At 42.0% G+C, this 25,167-nt stretch overlaps 1 protein-coding gene across 1 annotated transcript in view; it reads left to right on the forward strand.

Annotated features, from left to right (window-relative positions):
• PIBF1 (progesterone immunomodulatory binding factor 1) overlaps positions 1–25,167 on the forward strand; it is a 71,081-nt gene that overhangs the window by 40,308 nt on the left and 5,606 nt on the right. The window contains exons 13-16 of the mRNA XM_007427120.3: positions 2,427–2,517; positions 11,022–11,124; positions 13,658–13,788; positions 15,952–16,036. Coding sequence (XP_007427182.2) covers positions 2,427–2,517; positions 11,022–11,124; positions 13,658–13,788; positions 15,952–16,036 — 410 coding nt within the window. The remainder of the gene's footprint in view (positions 1–2,426; positions 2,518–11,021; positions 11,125–13,657; positions 13,789–15,951; positions 16,037–25,167) is intronic.

Genomic DNA, 25,167 nt, shown 5'->3' on the forward strand with positions numbered 1-25,167 from the left:
ATCAGCTGTATTTATGTTCTACATGGGTCCCATATTTCTATGCATGCCTTCAAATCAAAGAGACTGCTGCCAAAAATATTTTGTCCTGTACATTTTGTACTTGTGATGATTATCCTCTTTACTGTGTATAATTATGCTATTGCATACGCTGCCAGGAAGAAAAAGAACACTCACTTCCAGGGCAAAATGGTGCTGGTTTTCTCCTTTGCAATGCATCTCTCTCTCACTCACACAAATGAACAGCTTTTCAAAGGGAAGCAGCACTCATAGTCTCTGAAACCACACAATAGCTCAGCCTCTTCGTCTTTTTCATTCTGTCGCAAAGGCGTGATGTGCCTCCACTGGAGAGCAGATTGTAAAAACTGACCAGCGTGCTGCTCCCTGGCAGAGTGGGTTCCCCTCCCACCTGCCCTGTTGAGACCAGTGGACAGGGCGTTCGCCAGAAGGCAGAGGCACCGGAGTTGTTAGCAGTTTTGCTCTCCTCTGTCCTGGTGCAAGCCTGGTGACCCCACATCTCTGTGTGATTGGTTTTTAGGTCGACTTTTTTCTTTACAATGAATGTCCCGAGTTTAAAATAAATCTCCATATATCAGGCCACATATGCAAAGTGTTTATTTCATTAACATACATTTTCAGTGTGTTGTTATTAACTAAGGATATGTGTGAAAACAGGAATAAACCACCATGTTCCAGAGATTCAGCCTGGTTTTGGATCAGCCACAGTTCAGCAGAACTGAAACCCAAAATGCTGCAGGTTTGGCACACTTTGGACGAAACAAAATTGGGACAGGGCAAGTAGGGCAAGGCTGGTGCCCCCCCCCCCGCTTAATTTTCTCTGAGTTTTCCCTGCCTTCTCTCAGCTATTGATGTCCTTGGGTTTCCTCTCCCCGAAACGTGGGTTTCAGTTGAGAGAGAGTCCATGTGTGGATCGTTTCGTACATCCTTCGTGTTCCCACAATCTGGGTGGGAGAGAAGCCCATCATTAGAACAGGCGAGCACGTAGCTCAGATCCTGGCTCAATATAGTTAACATACAAATATGCCCATCTCCGTATAAAATGTGTAAGTAGGAATATCAAAGCCTAAAAGAAAGGCTCTATGTCCTTCACATTGCTTTGCTGTTCTTTCTCTTCATTGTTTTGGCCTGGAAGAACCATCTAACAGCCTGATCTTTGCTGCAGCTTCAGTTGTGCGGCGGGCGGGGTGGGCATTATTTTGTCTGGAAAGCAAAGCAACCTTTGACAAAAAGAGGCCGGATGCAGCGGAAGGACAGTGACAGTGATGCATGACAAAAATGGATCAATAAGTCCAAGATCCCAACCACCAATAGTTGCTTTACGATTCATTCAGATGATTATTTTAGGGGATAAGTCAGCCTTTGACTTCTCACCTGCAGGGTGAGAAACAAAGTCACCCCTTCCTTCCAGACATTCCCTGAATCAATATTGATTCCACCAGCTTTTGTTCTGGTCCCGGATCCTTCTCAGTAGTTCCCACTTCAGTGTACTGGGAGTGAGCCAGATTCCCCTCACACTAGCTGCCTTTGAAGAACACACTTAGCTAGTTGCAGAATCCTCCCTTGAGGAGCTTATTTGAAGGAAAGAAGCTGCTGCTGAATGGGAAATATGGAGACCTGCGTGGCATCTGAACCGTCTATCTGTCCTGAAAGAGCAAATGAACCTGAACCCTTTCCCAGCCTGCTCTAGCCCTCTGGTTCACCCACGTCAGGGGTTAAGAGTGTGTGTCGGTCTATGTGGGCGCATGTGGGTTCCTAAATAAATAAGGGAAGAGGAAGAGGCACAACGTTTTCCTTTTCATTGGCATGGAAGTCCTTGTGCAACTGTTCAAGGTGTCTGTTGTTTTCGCCAAAGAAAAGCTGCAATTGTAGTTTGAAGAATTTCTAAGGAGGATGAGCTACTGTAGGTCTGGTGAAGTGAATGTAAAAGGGAATGGGGAAAAAGGAGCAACTTGGATTTTTTGCTTTCTATCACTTATTCTAAGCCATCCTGAAATCCACAAAGGACAAGTGGCTTAAAAAATGCCTCAAGGGATTAATTAAGATATGAAGAGAGAGCAATCAATCATACCTCAGTGACTCCCTATTGATTATGAATTGATGGGCTGCCAACAGTAAGACTTGATTCAACGTTGTATTTGTTCCATATCTTCCTCCTTTTACTAAGTTCCTTTTACTGCTTTGACCCTTTGATATTCTTTAACTGCCCTTTCTAGCCACAGTTTAGAGTCTCATATGAAAATAAAATTAAGCAAATTGATCATCATAGCTAATCAATTCCACTGATGTTAAATGAAGCCTATTGATCTACACAGCCCTGTCATATTATAACATTATCCAGAGATGCTAGTGTTCTTGTTCTTAGATGTGTGTTTTTTTGTTTTTTGATGGCCTGTTTTGCATTTTTCTAGTTGAGAACGAAGATGAGGCAGAAAGAGTTCTGTTTTCCTATGGATATGGTGCAAATGTTCCTACAACAGCCAAAAGGCGGTTGAAGCAAAGGTAAATACGGTGTCAGCTTTCACACCAGTTTCCCAAAACCAAGGGATTTGGAAATAGCTTTAATGGGGGTGGGGGGGAGGCATGCCTTTCTTCCCCTACATGCCCCCCCTTTTAAATCAAGGTGCATCCTGTAGCCATCCATAATCAAGTTATCGACACTTAAAGCAGAGGAACACAATATCTACCTCCTTCGAAATAAAACTTCAACAAGAAATCTAAGTCACAAAATATATCCTGCCCTCTCAAAATCATCCTGGCATTGTGAATTGGGGCTTAGGCATGACAAGATAGGAGAAACAAGAGAACAGAGGAGACATGCAAGAGAAATTGAGGGAAGTAGCTAGAGAGGATATTATACAGTGCAATCCATATGGTAGCATTTTCAACAAAAGTCAGAAATATTTACCATTCTTTTATTCTTCAATATTTTTATCCCCATTACAAATATTGAAGAATAAATATTTTTCTACTTTCAGGGCAAAGCATATCTGACTTATATTTCTATACCAGCAGCATGCTCCCCACCCCTTGTGGTGCTGTTTCCACCACTGGAAAACTAACCAAGATGGTGCAGTAGTAGTACGGGGAACACATTGTCATCATCCACACTTGAAGTTATGGTCCATATTCTGGCACAACTACTCAATAATTCATCAGTTCCAAAGCCATCTCCCTGCCCAATCAAAATTAAACACAAAATGTGGTTGTTAGATTGAGATCCAAGGCGAGGTGTACACTAAGATGCTTGGAAAAAGGCGTTATTTTTCTCTCATTACCAGTATGTTGTTTTTGTCTAGGCTGTGGTTCAGTTACTGTAAGAGAACCTATTAAACTACTTCTTCCCTTCTAAAAGTCAAGAATGATTCCCTGATTTTAATTAAGGTGAAAGGGTTACATTTTTATTCTTTTCTAAATACAATAGAATGCAGTTTTTTCTCTCCCACGTACAAAGGTTTATTCCCCTTGTAGCAAAAATGTTACTTCGATGCTTATGGATAATATTAGTGTTACTTTAGAATATGAAATTACTGGGGTTTTCCTGTCTGAAAATGCCATATTCCCTTTTATGGCCTTTGGAAGAGTCTGCAGAAACTGCATTACGGCATTGGTTTTGAATGAACTGGAATCTGAATCCTAGAGATGGGGAGGTCTTTGGGGCAAAGAGTTCAGCCTCCTGCTCCACGCGGGAATATGAAATAAACATCCCAAACCTGTGGCCATCCAGTGAAGAGGAACTCAGGTCCTGCACCCTGGAAGAAACAAGAGGAAGTCTTAGCCTTCTGTGCAATCTCTTTCCAGATCTTTGAAGAGGGCTATCCTACCCCCCTCCTGTCTTCTGGGGCTAAGCATATCCAGTTTCTTTCATTTCTGTGCATGGGACTAAGTTTCTTATGCTCTGGTCATCCCTGTTGCCCTTTTAAGAACATCTTCCAGTTTCTCTGAATCCTTCTTAAAGAGTAGTATTTGGAATGGGACACAGTACTTGAGGAAAGGTATGACCAAAACACAATAAAGTGGAATGAATACTTCCTGTGATTTGGAAATTATGCTTCTGCTAATGCAGTCTAAAACTGCATTTCCCTTTTTGCAGCCACAAAGGCAGGATAAAAAATCTAAAAAACAACAACCAAATATTGAAGAGTAGATGGCCCAGAACTGAGTTTTGTGGCAGCCTTGATGCCCCTTTCTGGTTTGATCAGAAGCCCTTGATGAGCACTCTTTGAGTACAGTTTTTGAGCCAGCTGTGTGAGTACTTAAATGTCATCCAACCCACACTTAATTGGCTTCTGCTAAGCATGTCATAGGACACTTTGTCAAATGCTTTGCTGAAGACATAATGTAGTTTGTCTGCAGCATTAACGATCTATTAAGAAAGGTAGCTGATCAACAGAGGAGATAAGCTTAGTCTGACTAATACTTAGCCATGCTGACTTCTGCTGATTACTAGTAAGATCTGTGTACTGGAGTGTCTAGTCTATGAAAATCCAGAACAATTCATTTATATAATGTTGCTTGCTGCCTTTTTGGAATAATCATGGAATCCTAAAGCTGAATTAGATAAATACATGCACAAAACGCCACTGATTTCTTACAATTTGGAGCAAGATTAGTGGGATCTTTAACCCTGTTCCTCACCGTCTGGGTTTTGCTGCAACTTGCCTTCATAGCATGCCAAGTCTGTAGTTACCCCGTGGGAGGAGAAAAGTCTGTACAGGGATTGTAGAGGGCCTGAGGAAGCTCCTGCTTCTCCATGGACTCCTCCTCTTCGGGAGCTCCTACTCCACAGAAGGAGTTCTAGGGTAGGGTTAAAGTCATTTTTGAATCGAACCTAGCTCATCTAGTGCGATGTTTCCTAAACCCTCTTTCTCTCCCCGTGGGCTCTTTGCATCAATGAGGATTCAGTGGGTCACTTTCAGCTCTTCCCACAGCACCCCAAAAGGCTGTCCTGGCTTGTGGGGATCTTCCACAGCCGCAGGAAGCCTAGTGCAAGCACCCTCAGCATGAAGAACGGGCACTTCACAGACTCGTTTTCATCCCAGACTCTCAGTCCTCATTCCCAGTTTCTCACCTTGAACTCTTGGTGTTTCAGCTATATTTCTTAAGCATCAGTATGCAGTTCATTTTTCAAGTTACTGCCATAACTAACTAACTAACTAACTAACTAACTAACTAACTAACTAAATAAATAAATAAATAAATAAATAAATGGTTATTGCAAGCAAATATTATATTAAAAATCAGTACCATAATTTAAAATCTTTGTTAAAAATAATAATAATTCAGCAGGTACATTAGAAATGGTTGAACAAGCTATTGGGAAGAAAAGAAAAGAAAAAGGACCAGGAAAAAAACGGAGGGAAAAAAATGGCCTGATGGCAAGTCATGGGAAATGTCAAGTTTAAAGACAGAGATTTTAAGATTGTAAACTTTCTGGAGCTTCAAGGTAATCATTAAAATTGTGGGAAAATGCAGAAAATATTTTTATTTTTAAAATAAATATTTTTAAAATCAAAAATATGCGAAACAGGTGATACAGTTAATCACAGCAATAAAATACAATCTAGATACTACTCCTTACTTATACGTAGCTCACATAAAATTAAAAATTCCTGCATGAGTTGGACAATTCAGCTTAAGTCCCACCTTCACGTATACACCCCTCTCCCTGCGTGTCGAATGAAGCGACAGTATTAAAGAACCATTTTAAAAGTAAAGAAATTGTGTTTGTTATACATTTTGGCTGCAATTGTCTTTCCATAGAGGAGCAGAAGCACAATTTGTATCACAGTAAACGGTCTTCCTTGTCTTACATGGATACCCTGCTAAGGTTCCCATTAAGCTTTAACACACCAGCCTGGTGCACACCTGACATCCTAATAAATGTTGAGTACAAGAAGTCCTCCCCGGGCTTGCATGTTCCTTTTTTTCTGTAAATTATTCCTCCCTTCTCTTTTTGGAACAGTGGCTGGCATTATGTGCAGTCTAAACCTAACACCAAAGATGGGACCCTAAACTTTGTGTTCAACATTGCGGGATGAACTTTGCCTTCTTATTTACAATTGTGTGTTCCAAAGCTTGGTAGGTACTTTCAAAGGTGATGATGATGATAGTGATGTTGATTATGCAACTGCCAGTGCTCACAGCCTTCCCAATTTGTCAACCTCTGTATATATTGGACTACAGATCCCATCAACCCCACCTGACCAGTAGTTGTAGGGTAAAACAAGAATGAATGTTCACACAGACAGGAGGTGAAAGACTTGTTCTTCTCACTGCTCTCTTTAAGCATCTCATCAGCTCAGTCCAACCAGGCTTTCTTCAACTTCACCTTCCTCTCAACCCATTCCCTCTTCCTTCATATATTTGTTTTGGGATCCACTCATTCATTCTCTCTATATGAACAAACCATCCTGACGCACTTCTTTCATATTGGCCATTTCTGTTTTCAGTCCATCTTCATTCATCATTTTTCTACCTGATCTTTTCTTGTTTTACCACACATCCTTCTTGAAGATCCCATCCATGCTGCATGCAACTTATTTTTATGCCTCTGCTAATCCTCCTGATTCTTATAGAATAAAACGGGTAGAAGCACACTCTTATACAAAGCTGTTTGCACTTCTTCCAAGCATCCTTTTTCAAACTTCCCATTGGTATATACTCCTCTTCTATGACTCTTTATAACATAATTCTTTTCACTCTGTTCTAAGCAGCTTCCTCTTTCCTTAGTCTATTTTCTATTCATTATTCTGGGAAACTAATCTGTCTTCTAAGACTTTTTCACAGAGAATTTGTACTTTCTTTTTCTGCAGTCATTTTACTTTCATTATATTTTCTTTCACATCTTTCCTTTTCTTCCACATTCATTTTTTTCTAAAAATCCAGGATGGACACTAGCAAATAGTGGTCTGTCTCACACTCAGAGCCTGTCATCAGCCTTTATCTTTCACAGATTATCTCAGCCTTTCATCATAAACAGTCCAATCTGTCACCCTTTTTGGTTTGCAATATGTACATATAAATAGACTTATGCATCAACCCAGTACTGAAAGCAAACAGACATTCTTCTAAGGACACACTACCAGTCATCAGCCTTGTTCATTTATGGGCCTCCAAATGGCCCAGTTTGCTTTTTTTGTTTTTTTTATTCTCTTGCTACCACACAATTTATATTTTCTGGCATATGTTTCTCATTCACAATTAAACCTAAATCTTCATTTCCCTGCACATATTCATCAGCTTTGCTCCAGAAGATCAATCCACCTTCATTCAGATCTGTTTCATGTTTCACCTTTCTGGTATTTTCCCCAACATAGGATGGATCTGTTTTTCTTCCATCTCGTTCTTTACTTCATGCCTTTTACCATTTACAGTAGTCTTCCCGAAGTCTAGATTGTGGTCTTGCATATGCCATTAGGGTGACCAGATAGGCCCACAGATGCGCACTGCCCATCACAGCTTTGGTCAATCAAGGCTTTCACACCACACTTTTTAGGGAGATTAAACGAAGCCTTCAGTCTCAGTCACATCCATGCTATATGCACTTTCCCTGTTAATGGTCAGGACGGCATCTGTGGCTTGGGCACACTTTGGCCAGGATGCCAGACGCGCAGCCACAACCCAGTTTTCTCTTAGGGTGTTCACAGTATTCTTGGTAAGGTAAGATCTCTGATCTAAAGACTGACTAGCAAGTCAACCTAGTACTGCCCATTTCTCACCAACTAGGAGGGACATAGAAGTATTCGCCCACAGTCCAGATTCCCCCAACTTTTCCATTTGAAAATCTACCCTCTCCTGCCCTGCAGTGAATTTGGTACCTGGTTTGTAGTTCCTGAGGATTTGTCCTCCTCCTAACAGCCCTTTCTCCCACCCGCCACCCAGCAGATTTATCTTCCCTCACATTATGTTATAAGGTAGAATTCCAATTAGACCTAATTTAGGATTAACTTTAAAAAAGAAAAAAAATCCTTGCTTTTAATTCCCCAAGAGTATAAGCAATCCTGTCATTCTAATTAATTAAGTTTGATGGAAAATAAATCCGACATACAGCAAGCTGATTTATTTGCCTGGATGTGTCCGGCATTGTTTTTCCCTTTCCTGGATTCCGTGCTGCAAAATAAAACCCTGTCTGTGCCGCTCTAACAAATCGTTGTTTTTTTTCAAACTGTTGAAAGCTCTGCTTGTCCGGGGAAAATGAAACCAGTGGCAAACTTCTCCTCGTGTTTGTCTACGGTTAGTTGTCTATTTTTTCTTTCGTGTCTCACACACAGCCCTTCACTTTTAGGTCATGCTGCGATACGAGCCCATGGCTTATGCGTATTGGGCCTTTTTTGCTCTAAGTACAAGTAAACAGATCCCAAAGCGGTATACATGCTGGTATAAATGCTCTCTTTCCTGAGCACACTCAAGTACTGTACCCATTCCAAGTGACTTATTGGAAACAGAAAGCCATTTACCTCTGCCTGACTGAACTTGAGCATATAATGAGTTCATTTCATGAAATTTGGTCTGAAAACAGCAGGAATTTTTCTGGCTATGAATTCTGGTTGTTTCGTGTGTAACTTTCAGCTAAAGAAAGCAAAAAAAAAAAAAAAAAAACCCTCATCTGTTGGCATTTAAAATGGAGTTTACTGTGTCTGAATCAGCATGAGGGAAAAAAAGTTGGAAAATGTGTATTGGTTTTTATTGCAACCCTTTTTGGTTGTCTTTTGTGGGGGGCTTTTTAAATACATTCAAAAGGATGGTTCAGGTATACCAAATGAGAGTATGCATGACCTCTCCCTCTCGGTCATGCAGAGGGGGCATGCTACGGACCCCGCCCGCGAGGGAATTTCATCTGACGGGGTCCAGGAGGCGAGCCTTCTCTGCAGCAGCCCCTGCCCTTTGGAATCAAGCCCCCTCCCTGTTAGAAAAAAACTGAAGACCTGGTTTGGTCATCACGCATGGGGTGGGGATGGGGATAGTCAGTGTTGGGGCTGGCTGGTTCCCTAGTCTTACCTTTGACCGATATTATCTGGTCACAGGCTGAAATAATATCACCATCTCTTGGATTTTATTGTATTTAATAACTGTATTTTATATTTGTATTATGTATGTGTTTATTGATTTTAAATTGTTTTGTTGTGAACCGCCCGGAGTCCCTCCTTGTGGGGGAGTTGGGCGGTGATATAAATTTGACACACACACATATATATATATATATATATATATATATATATATATAATGACACTACTGTGACAGAACTGAGGTTTTACAATGGTGCTAGAAAGACAGCTTCAGAAGCCAATTATTTTTAAAACAACATTATTGGATGATAAATTATTTTTGGTCATTACAGGTTTTCCTTTTTATTGCATTTGTGAAAATGAAGATGAACCTCAACTTACCAAAGCACTGGCCTTTTTATAAAATACAAAGTGAAAACAGGCCCTGGAATTGCCAGGGTCTTCCTCCTAAGCCCCATCCAGGCCTTGCTGAGCTGAGAGCCCTCCCTTTGCACTGCTCAGTCTGGGTTCCAGTTCGCGGGAGGGAGAGGAGGAAGGTGCTTCTGCTGAGAAACCTCTTCCTCTGGAGCTCGTAGATGGTCTTTCTCTGGAAAGAGGAGAGAGGACCTCCTTGCAGAGAAATCCGTCGGTGCGCTGACGTCCAGGGTGCGAGCCTGATAAAGTCAAAACGATTGTAACCCCTTACCGTGGTTACGTAGTTTTGGGTGCTCCCTTATCCTTTCTCCCTCCTCCCCCACAGCCCCCACAGTCCTGAGTGGATGAAGTTTGCATGGTTGAATGTTTTGCTTTGAGTTTGTTTTGTTTTTTCAATAACAATAAATTGCTTCATATATTTCCTCCAGTGATGTTATAATTTAACATCACTCTTACCTAATGAACTTAGATAAGAGAAAGAAAGATGATTTTCTGTAATGCCTACCTGAAGGTAATTTTATGGGGCTTGAATGCTTTCTGATAACTTTCTAAAATGCAACATCTAGAGCCAATTGCTATCATAAACCCGGCAGCTTAATTACAGTATGAGTATGGGGGGAACATTGTTCTGATCCAGTGAAAGCTGCAGGGGCTGGCTTTGGGCGTCAAACTCCAGGGCTAGAAAGTGATATAATTCAGCCCCTACACAGCAGCTGTATTTGTACTGCTGGCCTGTTTTTCAGAGGTCTTGAAATTAAGTCCATCCTACGGACAGATGCATTCTGGAAAGTAGGAATTTTGTTAGCCATGGCAAGCCCATATAAATGAGCAAGACCTCCCACTGTTTGTGACAATGCCCCCTGTTCTCAGAACTTTAAATGTGCCCACCAGCGTCGCTCTCTGCCTGCATTTGGTCTCTTAAAGATCGGATACATTCTAAATTGGAGGGAGGGAGGGAGGGAGGGAGGGAAATCAGAATCCATAGCATATGGTAGGAGAATCCAGGAGATCAATTCTCCAAAACCAGATTCAATTAGATGGTCCCAAGATAACTAACTGCATTGACAGATTACATACAGGAACAAAGTAGGATGATAAACATGGTTCATATGTTATGCATCGTACAGTGCATGAAAGGTATACTGCAAATAATATATTTCCCCAAACTGTGTGTGAAAAGGAGGTCAAAATTTGTTATTTTTCCTTTGGAATGGGTTTGCAATAAATAAATAAATAAATAAATCCTAACACCAATATTAAAAAAAGAAAAATCCACCAAAATTATTAGCCACAAAACCTGCCTTTGAGCCCGTCTGCTTTCCACAAGCTACCCACCGAAGAACAGGATAAGTCACGCATTGTGCAAAAATGGCAGTTCTGTTCTTGCAGGGGAGCACACGTGGAAAGGAGGAAAGGCTGCATGTGTTGCACTGATAGTGGCGCGGGAATAACTTTAATAGAACCCCCCTGTCCATCATATTTTATAACCTTGTGTCTGTGTTAACGTGCTAAGGAAAAGTAAGCATAAATCCTACTTCGAAAGATACCCGGTTATTTTGTTTTGTTCTTTTGCCTTGGCACAGCGTGCATTTGGCGAGAAGACTGCTACAGCTAGAGAAGCAAAATACATTGCTTGCGAGAGATCTGGATCACCAGAAAGGAGAAGTTGCCCACATTTCACAAGAGGTATAATTTGTGGGTATACATGTATATATCTACATATACATATATTCGTTCGTTCGTTCGTTCGTTCATACACACTGAGGGAGACCACCATATATTGAACTAGAATTTTAAAATAACATTTTTATATGTATGGACAATTGTGGACAATACACACCTGCTAACCCTTTTCAGTGCAATATATGTTGCATTAAAGCAGAGATGAAAAGACAGATTACTCTGCAGACTAAACAAATCACAGACTAGACAGATAAGCCTCTCTTCTCTGAACAGGGAAAAACTAGCAAAACTGGTTTAGTTTTCTTAAGGTTTTTTTTATGCAATACCTATTTGTTTATTTAATATGGCCGCCCATCCCAGACAATATAACCTTGGGCAGCTAATGACAATAACATTGCAGAAAAATAAGACCACCCCCATCCGGCCCTGGATTAAAACCATCACACACAACCAAGGGCCGTAGCTCTCCCATCCCAGCTCATCCGTGGCATATCAGTGGCTTCTGCCAGCCTACGCTCCCCTGCAACCTGCAGGCTGGTTTTCCTGAAGGGATCTCCCTCCCAACTCTGTTAGGGCCTGGGTTGGTTCACTCAGGGTCTAGCCAGCTGCCAGCAGCAAGTTGGACACATTCACGACTGTCCTCTGACAGGCTCCCTGGCCATCAGTATTCAGAAACAGGGGAGATTCATAGCCGTCCTGCCAAGGAAGTTCATGCCATGGATTTGAATAAAGGCGGGGTGATGATGTATTTTTACTTCCTCTCCTAATGTTTCCCCACGTGGAGTAACCTTTTCCACAAGAGCCACCGATTGGGCAGATGGTTTTGCCGAACTGTCTTTCTCCGCCCCATATCCCTTGTCTGTGGCAACCGAACACATCTCATTCTCACCCAGAAATACTTTTAAGCAGAAACAAGATGGAAACAAAGCACTCCAGCTAGAGGATGAGGACAACGTAGGATTTCCCTTTAATGGCAGTACTTTCCCAAAATAAATGTTGTGATTCTTCGAAGATACTGAGAATTTGAAAATTCCTCACAGGCATAAGTCATTATCTGAGCAGTACTATGGCAAATACATAGCTAGTGTCTTTTATTTTATTTTGTACTGGAGCTGTTTGAATTCCAGAAGGATGAAGCAGAATTGTCATTCACTTTCTAGCAAATGTCCTTTAATAACCATTTTCCCAAGTACAAAAAATGTTACTAACAACTTAGAGACACCAGGTAGAAGTAAGTCCTGTTGATTTTTTCTTTGACTGAGTTTTTCTTTGAAGCTTCAGTTTTAAACAGACCAAATTAAATGTCTTGCTTCTGAAAATAAATCCATGGTTTAGCCTGTCTAAAAGCTGGCTATGAGTATCAACCACCCATTGCTTTTAAAATGTTAAACGGAATTGATTATTGGCATATTCCGAATTGTATTAAGGTTTTCAAATAATGTTTTTCAGTCAGAAGGTAAGACTTCTCATCTGTTTTGTGAGTAACAAAATGGGGACAGATGACTTTGGCAAATGGCTCCCTGCTCTCTTTCTCTCCCTGGAACTAAAAATAACACTACCCGGCTTCTTTAACACAGAAATTATTAACGGAGGAGTCTTAAAATCTTCTCAGTCCCAGGTTGGTTTTATGGTTCTTCCCATGTAGAAGCACTGTGCCAGAAATTGCTTTCCTCTGGGATGCTCCCCACAGCAGGTCTCCTGTGTCAGCCATTTAAACCACGCGAGGCCTCTCTGCATCAAGACCATGTCCCGGGGTATCGCAGAGTCCAGGGGTTCCAGCAGAATGACAGAACAAGCATTGTGGTGTCGCCAGGCAAGCTCCGGTGTCACAGTGCATGTGCCGAAGGAGCAGGACTTGCATCTCAATGCCCCAACACTCGTTTTGCCGTTCCCACCATCCCCAAGCACTTCCGGCCTCCAAATCTAGCCGAGGCAATCTCAGTTTGGTTTTTCCAAGGTAAAGCTTGATTACACTCCTTTAGCTACTGTATACTGAGAATCCCTTTGAGTCCCTGGCAAGCGCGAACAGATTTTCAGAATTGTCTTAAATGTTCTTCCTGACCCCCGTGAACTGTCCGAAGACCTTGTCCTCTGCTGTCCTCTACACAGTAAAAGTACAACGTTTGCCTGGGCTATTTCCTCTGGAAAGAGTACAGTTCAACAGAACGTACTTTTCTCTATGATTCTTCCTTTCTTTCTTTGAAAACAGCACCTGCATTTAAAAATTCTGGGATAGGATCAGTTGCCCTAAATATGTATCTGCTTGTGATTTCTTTGAAGTAATGTGTACAGTTATGTAATTTTCAAGTGCTGCTGAAATGCCAAAAAACTGGGAAAAAACAAAACAACTGAGATTCCCTTACAATCATTTGCCAATGGTATTTAATGGGGGTTTAGCTCCACCCTACATCTTTTTAAAAAAGATCTTCCTATATGGTGTCAAGATTACATTGTAAGAGAGAGGAGGAGACAATATATGGAGCTGCCCTTCATAATTTACAGTAAGTGTTCATAGATTTTTCCTTCTTTTTTTCAGCGAGACCAAGCTAATTCCCTGTTGAGCCAAGTGCAGCAGCCCTACAAGTACCTTATTGAGTCTGTACAGCAGAGAGATTCTCAGATACTTGTGCAGAAAGAACGTATTGCACAATATGAAAAGGATATTAGGTAAAGATTCCAGATTTGATTTTGAGTTTCGGTTGGAATCTAGAATCTTTTTTTTCTTAAAAACCATCTGCATACGGTTCTGTTCTGTTCTGTAGCAAGCTCTATGAACATCTTGTAAGCAAACATCTTTCACACTGGAAGATTTAGCTGAATGTTTTTATTCTCTCCCAGCATAACATTCTTTGTTGTTTCTTTGTTTGCACCTCACTGCATTATGTTGGTTGATTGCACACCATGAATTACACAATTTTACTTTTCCTGTTCAGCAAGCTTTTTTCCCAAAGCGCTGCCATTCTCAGCTGAATAGCCATTTCAGAGCTCAGTCATTTAAAAGCAGGATTGTCATCTTAATCGCATACATGACTTCTTCCTCTTCTTGAAAGCCAAGAGCCGATATAACTTGTGTTATCCCTTCGCAATGGTACCAGCCCTCTTGGAGCTTCGATCTCCCTGCTCAGGGCTCTGGTGCCTCTGAGTCATGAGCTCCGTCTCTCGTGCCGGGCACTCTGCTTTTTCCCCAAGGAGAGAGAAAGAGACATTGTGTCATTCATTTAGGAACTAGTGCCTCAAACAGATGGGCCTGCCTGGCATCTCTCTGGCGTAATGTGAGGTACGCAAGAGCTTCTGCAGTCCCTGTTTTGCACCACGTTGTCTCTTTCTCTTGGGGCAGCCATTGTGAATTCAAGCAACACCTTCTGTGGCCACAGAACACCTCCATCGCTGATAGGGACAACACTGTAGTACTCGCCCACATTTAACGTTAAAACCGCAGCTGTATTGACGGAGCAGCACTTGGCTCTTTGCCTGTTAGGTATGACCCCTGCCGGCTTCTCGCCTGAGCCTTGTCCCAGCAAAGCGCTGAATTGTGCCAAGCTGCCTCATCTTGGCACGGGGGGTTCTGGGCCTCTGCTCAGCAGACTCTTTGGCCACTCTGACAGATAGCAGAATTGGACAACCCCGGAAGCAGCAGGTTTGAGAAGAGCAGGTAAAGTCAGCTACGGAGCTTTTCTGGGAATGGCAACTGTGGTCTATCAGAAGTCGAGGGCTGCTCTTGCTAATTTCATAGCCACAGCTGTTTGCTGTTTCTTTTCTTCCTTTTTTAAACGGTGCGGAAGTCATTGCCTTCTTCCAGGTTATTTTTTTACTCCCTAGCCTAGCCTAGCCTTCAGCCCTTGTATTGCCTGTAAATCTCTTTCAATTATTTAATTAACTGGTTTCTCATGTCCCACTTATGTGGCTGAACCCAAACTTGGCTAATCGTTTGTCTGATCTCTGTCTCCAATTAGACTTTCCTTTCCCAATGGTAGACAGTTCTGTTCTGCTATCTTGGGTGTCAGAAAGGGAGGCATTTGCTGATCCCACCAAATCCTGTTATTGTAACTGCCCAGGATGCTGTGAAGGCTGCTGGGTTTCTGCTGCACAATTTTGGGGTGAGATTGGGGGCTCCAAAGTTCCCTGATTTTAACTCTTCAGAAAAAGTGTCCCTACGGGTTTGTTTTTCATCTTGCTCACCTGATTTTTTTACTTAGCTAGACAGAATAAGATCACTAGTGGATGCCCCCCTGCCTGGCTGCTTCTCCAGTGTAAGTACTGATATTTGAACAAAAGGGAAAACTCCTTATGATGTGAATCATCCCTTCTGTCCTGAAATGAGGAGTCATCTCTTATTTTATTGTCAACCTGTACTCTTCATTAAACATGGAGGATTTCGGATCTTCTCGGAAGTCTCCTAAAGCCTTTGATCAACCTCATAATTTGAATCGGAACCCTATCCAGTTTTTTGCCGCCTCTTTGAATTGAAGGGGCCAGAACCATACCACGAACAGTGCCATAATCCAAATGCAGCATGTCTTGTCTGTATAAAGTCAAATTAAAAATAATTAGCTCAACTGATTCTCCCCTCTCACTTGGAAAACATGACAGAGCATGAACTACATAAACCAATATATCAGACATCCACGAAACCTTTGTCCTACCACTCAGATGCTTTGGGTGCTATTTTACATTATCTATATGGATCGTAGCCTGAAGAAAATACTCATGTTTTCTTTTTCAAAAAGGAACTATATGTGCATAATTCCCAGCAATTTATTTTAAAAACTCACATTGCAACTAGGATACAGTATTACTACATCTCCTAAACCATTTTCTTCTTCCCACCAGTCTGTTAAATCAAGAGAAGAAGGCTTTGCTGCGGGTCAAGAATCAAATGGCAGCAGATTTGGAAAGGCTTCTAAATCACCGTGAGGTAATCATCTTGTTTTAGCCCAGCTATTACCACATATCATTTCCTCTCACCACCCTCTTCGTGCTGGTCATAATACATTTTGTTTTCATGTTCCTCATTTTTCAAGAATAATTTTTTAAATGCCCAGCAAAGCTCTCCTTGCACCGTATGTCCACACTTTTTCCTTAGTCATCTCAAATGGCTGCTGTTAACTTCTACCCCAAATAAACTCAAGCTCAGTGCATCTCATTGCCACCAGCTTCCATCAACTTCAGCCACTCCTTAATCCCAGCACCATTAATCCCATGGCCAGGTCACCACTGAGGGTTGCTTTTTTACTTGGAAAACCAATCTCCTTGAATTGCCCCCCCTTCCACCCCCACACGTCCAGACAGAAACCAAGGCTCCTTGCTGAGGAGCAGAAGGGAGCAAAGAGCGCATGGGCCTTAGTTCATCTTACATCAGTTCCCTCCTTTTCCGAACATCAGTGCCCTGAGGTTATCCAGCTGGAAAAAAAGTCTCCCTATCCCAGCAAGGGAGGGCCATGCAGCCACCAGGCTCTGTCGACTTTCTGGAGGAAGGGGTGGGAGCAGGAGGAGATAAGGAAGGAGGCCATGTGTCTCTTGCTGCTTAATACCAATTTCAGCTATTCCAGGCACCCGGACTATAAGCGCTGAGGGATGCTGGGACCTGTGCTTCAACAACATCTGGAGGACCACAGGATTCCCACCCCTTCTCTGATGCCTTGCTCCTCTCACCACACTTTTCCCTCCCTCTTGATCATGTTTGAATGGTAGAACTTAGAGGGATGAGTTTCATCTATGGTCTAAACTTAGAATTTGACATTTTAGTGCAATATGTTTCAACAATTAAGTTAAGATACGTACAGTTCATTTCTTCCTTTACGTTGCTTCATTGTTCTTTATCCTATTTTCCAAGTATGTTCTAGCTTTAATTGTTGGCATTTTCAGGTGCTAAAGTGAAAAGCTCTGTTAAATTCCAAAGAATTTCATGTCAAGAACTCTTTGTACCTTAATTTCCATTTAGTGCCATCACTGTCTCCTAATACATTTATTGAATGCCATTGTCTTGGATGTATAATGAATAGTTACGTTGTGATATATGCCCTATTTAAAAAGTATAGTATAGACAGGTTATACCTTTCTATTATGTCCTTAATATATGGTGTCACATAACATTAACAGAAGACTCATTCATTTCACCCTCTGTGAGATAATTGCTTCTCAAGGCAAGATGTTTCAAAGCTAAGTAGCTTTGCATTAATTAAATAAAATAAACATAAGATCTTGGAATCTTCTGTGCAGGTAAGTGCCTGTGGGTGTTTGTAACTTCTACAAGTGTTTTTCAGATTTAACTTCCAAATCATTACTAACATTGTTTTGCATATGCCTCATTTATTTGATGGATTTTTTTTTCCTGAAATTTTCTTTAGACTGTAAAACCCTTTTCCACAACTATTTGTATAGGACTTGTATTAGGAAGAGGAAATTGCCATCTTACATATGTAAGATGGCAATTTTCTCTTCCCAATACAAGTCCTATATGAATAGTTGTGGAAAAGGATTTTACTGGTACTGCTTTATAATACTGCTGTTATTGGTTATTCATTTGAGATCAGAGATACTCTCCAAATCTATTTCCTGTATTAATTCAGTTCTTGTACTTCTGAGATGCTACAGCTCTACGGCTCTTTGGATTCTGTTTCCCAAAAGTCAAGAGCACACAGGAGCACAAATGTTGCACCTCTTTGCAACACCTTGAAGCGGCCACACTTTTTCCATTCTGCCTTTCATGTGCTGCAGTGGAACTCAGAGGGACTGGAGTATCTCCTATTGGCCACCCTGGAGTTTTCCCTTCTTCTGCTCTGAAGAATGGGCTGTTGACAAGCGCAGGACTGGAGAAGTCTGAAGGGAGGACCTCTCAGGGGTGGATATTGAGGGGCTGGGACTGGCTGGGGTGTTGAACTCTCTGTCTCCTCCACATAAGAGATGGAAGGAGGATGGTAGTTGGAATTTGTGAGTTGGGTGGTCATATAACTCATCAGCTCAATAAATAAGCAAGCTGTATATTTGCATTCCATCAACCATAAGGTGGGCTTACCATGTCTGGGTTACAGAACTCCAGTTGACAACTCCATGGCAGTTGAGAGATACAGAAAGCCCTAACGCTTTGCTGCCATTTTTCCAGCCCACATAGAGTAGCCCTCTCCTAACAGGAAGTTTCAGGAACAGGAGCGCTATAATCTTTGGAAACAATTGCTGTACAATAATTTGGGAGGAGGAAGTGTTCATTAGTTTAATTTGTTGGATTTTGTTTCCAAGTCACTTGGCAACCTCAGTGCCCCCATTTTTCCCTTCTGAACCATCTGAGGGGGTTTTCTGCTGGCCGTAATTGGAGATCATCATACTGCATTTGCAGAAAGGGCTTTGAGGCTGCCATTTGGAAGTTGGCACTCTTCCCCTCCCACACCACACCCACAAAAGTGTCTCCTTAAGGAGTTTTTACCTGCAAAACGGTACAAGGAACTCTGGAGCAGGGCGTGAGATCAGCCCAGGCACTTGTGAAAATCCTCTGCTGCTAAGGCACGACTCTGCCAGCCACCTTCTTCGGTGATCCATGGGAGTCACAAACTGGGGGCCTTCAGAAATCAGGGGGTCAACTCCCAGGATTCTCAGCATTGGCCATGCTTGAAGGGTGAAGGGTGCCCTGGCTATGAATAATTGGTCTTCAGGTTTCAAGTAAAGTGAATTGATGGGGCTGAATTTCATTGATACCAGTTAGGTTGTGGATTTTTCATTTAATCCTTAAATATGCTTTTTTATTCCTACATATACCGGAAAAGCTAAAGAAAAATGTGTACGTTGGTCCATAGATTTTCAGAGGAATTACAGGCTCCAGATCTGTGCACTGCATAGCTGAACCCTTGAACTGCAAAAACCAATCTAACTTTTTACATTAATGTCCTGCCATAATCACAGAAAAAACAAAGGCAACCCCAAGAAATGGAACTGATTTGGGTCAACATGACCTGAATCCCAGATGAGTATGCTCCATCGTGTAAGCAAAGGAGGGGTAAAGTGGCAAGTCATGCTCTTTATATGCTTATATAATTTAAACTGATGGATGAGAGAAGTGTGCATGATGGGTCTTGCCCCTACACCATTAATTTGGTTGGCGCTGGCTGCTGCAGAGGGGGAAGTTCAGATCTGACGGTCTGTGTCACTTCTGCCTCCCTGGAGGCTTGTGTTCCTCTTGTTACCACCGTTCTTTGCCAGCGAGTGCCAGTGAAGAAATTTCAGGCGTTTGTAGGGCTCTTTCTTCTCCTCCCACACAGTGTGATCAGAGCAGCCCTGAAGGACGGAGAAGTAGTGACTGGACCAGTGGAATCTCTGCCTGAGAGGGCTCAAAGAGGGGGCCGGTGGGTCCTAAGTGCTAGGGGAGCAGGAGCAACTTCAGAAGCACTTGGGGGAACTGCTGGATGGACAGTCTTTGCTTTATGGGAGCCAGCCCCCTCTGGGGTAGTTTAGATTTCCCGGGGGATGGCCAGCTCAAGAGCTGCAGCAGAGAAAAAGATGCCTGGTGCAGATAAATGTGTCTTTGCACAAAACGCAAATGAAACCATCCTTTAAGCCTTATCCTGTGACTCGGGCTCTAAGCCCGGCTGCCTTCCTGCCTTCTTTGCATAAGAGTAGTTCTGTTTTTAAACTCTGGACTGTCTGGCTGTGCAACAGTTCATCCCTTGGCCCAGAAGGCTTGGCAGACTCCTTGCGCTGTATTTTGTTTTCCCAGAATGTTTTCAGGTTGGATTATAATTCAGTTTAAATGCATCTGCATGTGAAATGCAAGGGTGCGCTCCCTCCCTCTCCCCCCAATAATATTTCCTCTTTATTAAATCCCTGAACTGAAAGAGCCCAGAAACTCAACGGTTCTCCCCTGCACTCTTGAGCGTTCATCCCTCTTTCTTGTGTCACCGGCTGATCCTTTCCTAAGATTGGAAAAAGCCATCCTGATCCTGAATGTGCATTTTTGAAAGCCCCTGAAGCGCCTCTGCTAATGTCCTCTACTCTCGTGTCTCCCTGGCTTTCACGAGGGAGACTTCCTAAAAGAGACGAGCAAGGTAGAGCGGGGGGGGGGGGGCAGCAAACTGCATACAGACAGGGAGAATGAATTAAGCATCCAATTTCTCAGCACACCTGTGGAGGAAAATGGTGGCTATGCTTGCAGAGTGGACATCCTCCACCCCCAAAGGACTGAGATAATTACAGCTACCAGTGTTTTTCAGAACAGCCTCTTGCCCTCAGATGCCAGCCTTCAGACTGCTAACCAGCTCCAGTGGTGCAAAACAGGAATAACGTTTTGACAGAAGGGATGTTCATATCTTAGAATTATACTGTTGGAAGAGACCATTTAGGCCACCAGGTTCAACCTTCTGGACAGGAGTCCAGCTCTCAGTGCAGGGATCCAGATTAAATTGTCCCTGAGAGACAACTGCCTAACTTCTGTGTGTGTGTGTATCTTGAAAAAGAAAGCCATCGCTACTCTGGTTCATTGGTTTCACTCATACGTTGCAAATTTTTTTTCTAACATTCAAGAAGAACATTCATCTGCCTTCCTGTCAGCTTAAATCCATTATTCTCTCCACTGTGAAACACGAGGGGGCACATCTAGCTCTCCTTCTGTGTGTTCTCCTTCCAGATATTGAAGAACAGTGTCATGACTCCCTCCAGCCAGCTTTTCCAAAGGCTAAGCATTCTGTCTAAGCATTCCTGTTGTCCTTCTTACCCTATCCCACTTTATCTGAAACTGCGGCGACCAGAACTGATACAGGACTAGAGGCAAGGTCAGACCAGTACAAATGAGGTGGCGTGGTGATTTCCCTTGTTTTGGAAAGGGTACCCTGTGATGCCTTCAGAAGCACACTTGCCTTTTTTGCAGCCGCTTCGTGCGGCTGACTCCTGCCGTTGGTCATCAGTGACTGATTCACAAACCTTTTCACAAGTGCTGTTGCCAGGCCAGGCATCCCAAGTCTGTCCTTGATTTCTGTTTCCTGAATGGATAACCTTGAATTTATCTCTGTTACATTGCATTCTGTTATTTTAATCCAATTTCTCCAGTTTATCAGAGTTATTTAGAATTTTATTCCTGTCTTCTATTGGTTACCATACCCATTTTGGTGTCATCTGCAAATTTGATAAGCATCCTTTCCACCTCCTCGTGCAAGTTATTAATGCAAATCATGGAGAGAATTTAACCTTGTGGCACATTAATTTATTCCAATTGAGTGAGGCTTCATTGAGCAGCGTGATTTGAGTACAATTTTCAGTGCAGCTGGGTGTCCACCTAACCGCTAATCAGAGCATCACGGAATACTGTGTAAATGCTTCCTTGAAATCTAACTATTTTACATTTTCAGCATTCTCACAGTTCACTTGAGAAGTCAATCCCCTGATCGAAGAAGATAAAAGATTAGTCTGACAAAATTTGTTCTTGAAAAATCCATGTGGTCTTCAGTATGCTTAGAGATCAATAGCTTTATGATCTGCTCTAGACCAGTCACCCCTGATGGATGACTGGTCTGTAATAGCCTGATCTTTATTGTTCCTCTTTTTGAAGATAGGGACAGAAATTGCCCTCCCATTCTCCAAGATTTCTCAAACAAAATGCATACCGGTTAGGCCAGCATTCAAGTTCCTTAAGCAACCAAGGATGGGAAGCAGGTGACCCTGGGATTTTGAGCTGGTTTAGATGGATGTGCCTTGACTGTGTGCTTATCAGTCTGTGTTTCCACCCAGCTCCCTTGTCCTGCTCTTCACTATTTCCTGTGGAACCCACGTCCTCTTCTTGGAAGAGACTGAGCCAGAACAGTCGAGTCACTGTCTCTGGTTGCCGAGCAGCTGGCAGATGGCCATCCTCATTCAGCCACTGCTACGTTGTGCCTTTTTTATCTTCCTTTGATTCTAAACATCTTTGAAGAAGCTCTTGTTGTGGTTCTGTTAGCATCTTTCACCAAGCTCCGCTCATTTTCAACTTTAGCCTTTCCGACTTCATCTCCACCGTTCCAGGCTGCCTGTTGGCCCTCTGCTCGGGTGACTTCTCTGTCTTTCTTTCCACCTCCTGTGTTCTGCTTTCATATCTCCAATGAGCTTCCTCTGCAGCCCCCTTTAAAGGATTACAGTATTATGATTGGATTTGCTTGGACAGAAAATTTATTTCTATGGAATAGAAGAAAAGGTTGAGAAATACAGTAGCTTCTTAGTTAAGCTAAGTGAGTTCCTCCCTCTTCTCTTTCGGTATGGGTGTCTCTGCTTAAGAAAGTCTCTTTCCTTTTTGCGTCTGTATTAAAACCTGTTTCAGACTTCTAAAAACAAAATTGCAGGGGAATAATGCTTAGTTCTTTTAAACATTCAGCCACAGTGTAGTTATCATTTTTCTTTGGTACATTAATGTCCCAGGTTTCTGGCTGCTATTAATGTTCTGTACGGACAACCCCCACCCCAAGACTGCAGGGGTGTTTTTGTACCACAAGGAAGCCCCGGAGCTATTCTCATCAGAAGCCAGCCACAATGACCCTGTTAAGTGATTGCCAAGGCATTTAAGCTTCCTACTGTCTTGCTTTATCAGCCTTCTCTCCGTTTTCTGTTGTTTCTTATCTACAGAATGTTGGTTAGTGTTAAACATAAATACTGTATAGAAGGCGATAGGATTTTTAACACCTGAAACCTTGAGCAAATAGACTCATTCTTGCACACATTTTGTGGAAGGGAAGTGACAGCTTTGAATAATTTCCTGGTTCCTTCAAAGGATCTCCCCCCCCAAAAAAGCCCCCATATATTTGCATTTATTGTATTATATAAAATAAACACATACTGAATATAATTCTGTTTTCAGAAAACTCAATTTGCATATTCTACAATAATAATCAGGGTTTATTGTAATGTAAATTTATAGAAAAGCATTGCAAGCACCTCACATTTTGATTTATAAGGAGAAAGTTCTATGAAATATGGGCAAAATTTGTTGTGTTTGGATTGCAAGATTGAACTGGAAATCACATTATAAGAACTGCATTTTGAATAGAGCCAAGCTGCATTTATTTGTTTATTTGAGATGTGTGTTTTATCAAAACGGCTTGCAAGATCATTCAAATATTTGGATTTATTTATTGATTTGTTTATTGATTGATTTATTACTGATGACCCTTTCAGTCATATTGCTGAAGCAATTCAGGTATGTAAACCTTTTATTTTCCCCAAGTTAAAGGAGTATAAAATACTCATGAAACACATTTACATATAGACCCCTCCCCCAAAGCAGCAGGAGATAATTAACTGAACTTGAGACAGAAAAATTTGGGACAGTGGGGTTTTTTTTCATCTTTTCTTACATACTTTCAGTCAAAAGGCATACATTTAATAACTGCGAAATTAAAGCTATGGGGAAGATGCTTTTATTACAGGTAGTTACTAAATATTTTATCCTGACTATTTCTTCTATTCAGATAAAGTCCAGTGATTTTTTTAAAGGACATTAGTAACCCTTTGAGTTTTATTCAGTACCTTTTTAGATAGGGAAGACGTTTATGTTTTTATTATCTATTTCAATATGTAGGAAGATATAAAAGAACCTTCATACAGGTCCATTAAGACCTATACAGTGGCTGGGGTTCCAGAAGACAATTGGTGTCTCCTTTTTGTTCCTGGAGAGCAGGTCCGGTCTATCCATTTGCAAAAGCACTTTGTCGTCTGGCAGTTTGCCCTGATGGTCCCAGAAACCTCCGTTGCTCTGAGAAGTTAGTTGTATGCCTTTTGGTCTCCCAGTCACTACACTAAAAAAATGTTAAAGCATTCCAGAAGTTAGAATGCGCCTATTTGATCTGTCCAAGATTTGACTAGTCTACTCTTTCTGAAAATGGATCCCTGTGCCCGACCTACAAAGAAGCACTACAGAACAAAACACTTTATTTTGCCTGTAAAATGTATAGTCTAAGGGGTGCTCAACTCCCAAAAGCAATGTAACAGATAATTCTGAGATCACCTGTTTGGGGGGAAAAAAAAAAGGAAGGAAGGAAGGAACCAGAGACACCAGACCATTTTCACTGCTGAGGTTGACTTTCATAGGTCCACAAGTTGTATTCCTTCTACATCTTACTTATTTTTTTTCATATGCACAGGTCTCTGGAGTTTGATCCAAGTCATGCATTGAACCTGGAACTGAATGTACCCGGTATATTTCTTCTCTTTACATTCCTGGGCTGACAGTCTCTAAACTCAAATAGCCCTGTATCTAACCAAAAGCCAACATTTTGTAACCCAGAATAACCACAGGATGGCTGAACAGTGTCATTTCTTCATAATCCCGCTGGGTTCTGCAGGAGCTCTTAGAAACTGCCAGTCCCATCAGTCCTGGCCTCTTCAAGGACCTTGCCAACATTGGATGTCATTCCATTGTTTTGTGTTGTCCTTTCCAAGAGGACAATTAAAGAACTTAGTGTTATGGCAGGCAGTGGCCTCTGGCAACTTTTTCACACGGATATCTCTGAGATGTGTCAGTCTACAACCGTCCGCACCTAGCATTGCTTGTAGCTCCAGGCTGCAGATTTGATATTGGCTGTAGATGCAGTCACTGTAAGCAAGAACGGCTTTGGCCCTTTTAGGTTGGTTTGTCAGCTGTGTTCATTCCTGAAGATGTCAGATCTGGCTGTGGTGACACACACCATAGTTAAATCACAGTTGGGTGACTCCTGCATGACATTCTTCATGGACTGCTGTTGAAGAGCCTCGAGAAGGAAGGAGGCTGCTGGCAGGTCATTGGGAGCATCTGACCACTTGATGACCCAATTATTGCAATTGCTTCCTGAGCTGCTAGTGTCTTTCTGTGCCCAGGTCAAAGTGCTGGCTTGGATCTTTAAACCCATGAATTGCTTGCAACTTATAGTAATGGCTGAATGGCTGTTTTCTCCCAAGTGAATCTGTCAGCCATCAATATCTTTTTCACTTCCCTCTGTCGTCTGAGCTACATTTCAAAGAAGAGAGGTTTTGCTGTATGGCTGTATCTGGATTTTGAATTACCTTTCTTAGACTGCCATGTTTATTCCGTTGGCGCAAAGCTACTTTATGACTATGGATCAGATC

This window comes from Python bivittatus, unplaced genomic scaffold (genome assembly GCF_059951505.1).
Source record: "Python bivittatus isolate LINGU-HERP-01145 unplaced genomic scaffold, Pbiv_v1 ctg000210_np1212, whole genome shotgun sequence".
NCBI lineage: Eukaryota > Metazoa > Chordata > Lepidosauria > Squamata > Pythonidae > Python > Python bivittatus.